At 24.9% G+C, this 2,101-nt stretch overlaps 1 protein-coding gene across 1 annotated transcript in view; it reads right to left on the bottom strand.

The window, feature by feature from the left end:
- The window catches only part of Phum_PHUM235560 (adenylosuccinate synthetase, putative), a gene marked incomplete at both ends in the record, with an annotated part of 1,809 nt that extends 966 nt beyond the window's left edge, over positions 1-843 (bottom strand). Inside the window, 3 exons of the mRNA XM_002426031.1 lie at positions 352-390; positions 424-629; positions 707-843. Coding sequence (XP_002426076.1) covers positions 352-390; positions 424-629; positions 707-843 — 382 coding nt within the window. The remainder of the gene's footprint in view (positions 1-351; positions 391-423; positions 630-706) is intronic.
- Between the last annotated feature and the right edge of the window lie 1,258 nt (positions 844-2,101).

Genomic DNA, 2,101 nt, shown 5'->3' with positions numbered 1-2,101 from the left:
AAAAAAAAAAAAAAATACATAAACATTTGAAAAATTAATTTACACAGAAAAAAAACATAATAATAATAATAATAATTATTTTTTACTGTAAATTTTGAAAATCAAACAAGGGAAAAAGGGGATGAAATTTACATACCACTAAATACCACTAAACTATCTATCTTTTGTTTTATTAATCGTGGGATTTTCGTTATTAATATCAACGAGGAAAAAGTAATTTTTCGACCAAAAAAAAAAAAAAAATTAAAAACAAATTTTCTTCTTTCCCCCATAAAATCATTTTAATCTTTTACTTATTTACTTTAATTTATTTAACTTTACTTTAAAAAAAAAAGGGAAAAAAGGAAAAACCTGATAAATTATTAGTGTTGATAAAATTTGTGATTAAATCTTTATAAAAAAAAAAAAAAAAAAAAAATTTACCAAAATCGATGTCTAACATGGCTGCATTGGCTCCCTCGACTAAAACTCTTTTCCCAGATTTTAAAGCATTATGTAAATAACTAACTGTTTCCGTGACGTAGGGTCGAATACCTTGGGCAAAATTTTTATACCTAAGTAATTCTTCTTCCACGTTCACTTCCAATTCCGGAAACATTCTTTGGTACATTTGAACAAGGCCACGAAACCTTAATAATAATAATAATAATAATAATAATAATAATCCATTCTACTCATAATTGCATGTATGGAATCTAAAACGTACTTTTCGGAAAATAACGCAAAATTCCCGAGCAAATCGGCTACCCGAAGTCCATTCCTGGTTGCTTTAGAAGAATACGTTGGCCCGATGCCCTTTTTAGTCGTTCCAAGGGATGCTTTCCCTTTTTCAAGTTCTTGCATTCCATCGACTTTCTGAAAATAAAATAAGAGAACAACACAACGTTTAAATGATTTTGCTACAAAAAAAAAAAAAAAATATTGCTTTGTTATTAAAGCTTAAAACCTTATAATCATATCATAAAAAAAAAAAAATTTAAATTTCTGATAAATTTCAAATAGCCAAAATAGCCAAAAAAAAAAAAAAAAAAGGCTAAAATTAAATAATTTCGAAAAGCAAACACCAGCAAATAATTGCTTCGACCACAATAAAAAAAAAAAAAAACAAAAAAAAACGGTTGATGGCTGATTACCATCAAAAGGTCAAAATTAAAAAACAACAATAAGTTAAAGTGTGGTTTTTATTACTTTTTGAAAAAAAAAAAAAAATTATTAATTATTATTATTATTATTACCTGGTGAAAATCAAATACTAAATGCGCACGATCTGATATCAATAATCGACTTTGCCAATCCGTTAAACCCTTCAATTCGTTTTTCGTAAGTTCTTCAAACAATCCAGGTAAATGTATAACGACGCCATTACCTGAAAAAAATAAATAAAACAGACGACATTTTAAAAAAATTTTACACGCTTGAAATTTTTAAGTTGGCAAAACCGTTTAACAATTTTCCCGGGCAAACCGTCGACCGAAAAAAATGATAGAGACGTAACCTTTGAGACAAAGGACAAGTTAACTCGAACGTAAAAAACTAAAACTAATAAAAAATTTTTTTTTTTTTTAATTATTATTATTACTCGAATAACTTATTAAGTAAATTTTTTAACGCGATATTTAAAAAATGTCGGAAACTTCCCGTAACTTAATTTCGTGACGAATACGTTGTTTGTAAATGATAAAGATAAATTTTTTTTTTTTTTTTGTAATTCAAACCTTAAAAAATTTTATTTAAGATATAAAAAAAAAAAAAAAAAAACGTTAAACAAACAAACGACATTTTTTTTTTTTTTTTTTTTTTTTTTGTAACTGATATTAAACATTTCAAAAAATCATACGTCAAATGAATGATTAATTATTATTATATATTCTTAAAATATACTCAGCGAAATAAAATTAATTCTTTTTTTTTTTTATTTAAAGTGACGTACGTACGTCAGCAAAATCCGTTTTAAATTTAATAATAATAATAATGATAATAACAAAAGAGAATAAAATAAATATATATAAGTTGCACGCGACGCACAATCGTATGGCGGTAAATTAACATGACAAACAATTAATTCAATATGGACTCCATTTAAAAAAATTTTCAAATTATT

Source organism: Pediculus humanus, genomic scaffold (assembly GCF_000006295.1).
Source record: "Pediculus humanus corporis 1103172107606 genomic scaffold, whole genome shotgun sequence".
Classification (NCBI taxonomy): domain Eukaryota; kingdom Metazoa; phylum Arthropoda; class Insecta; order Psocodea; family Pediculidae; genus Pediculus; species Pediculus humanus.
Note: the sequence above shows the minus strand (reverse complement) of the source record. Positions and strands in the feature narration are given on the sequence as shown.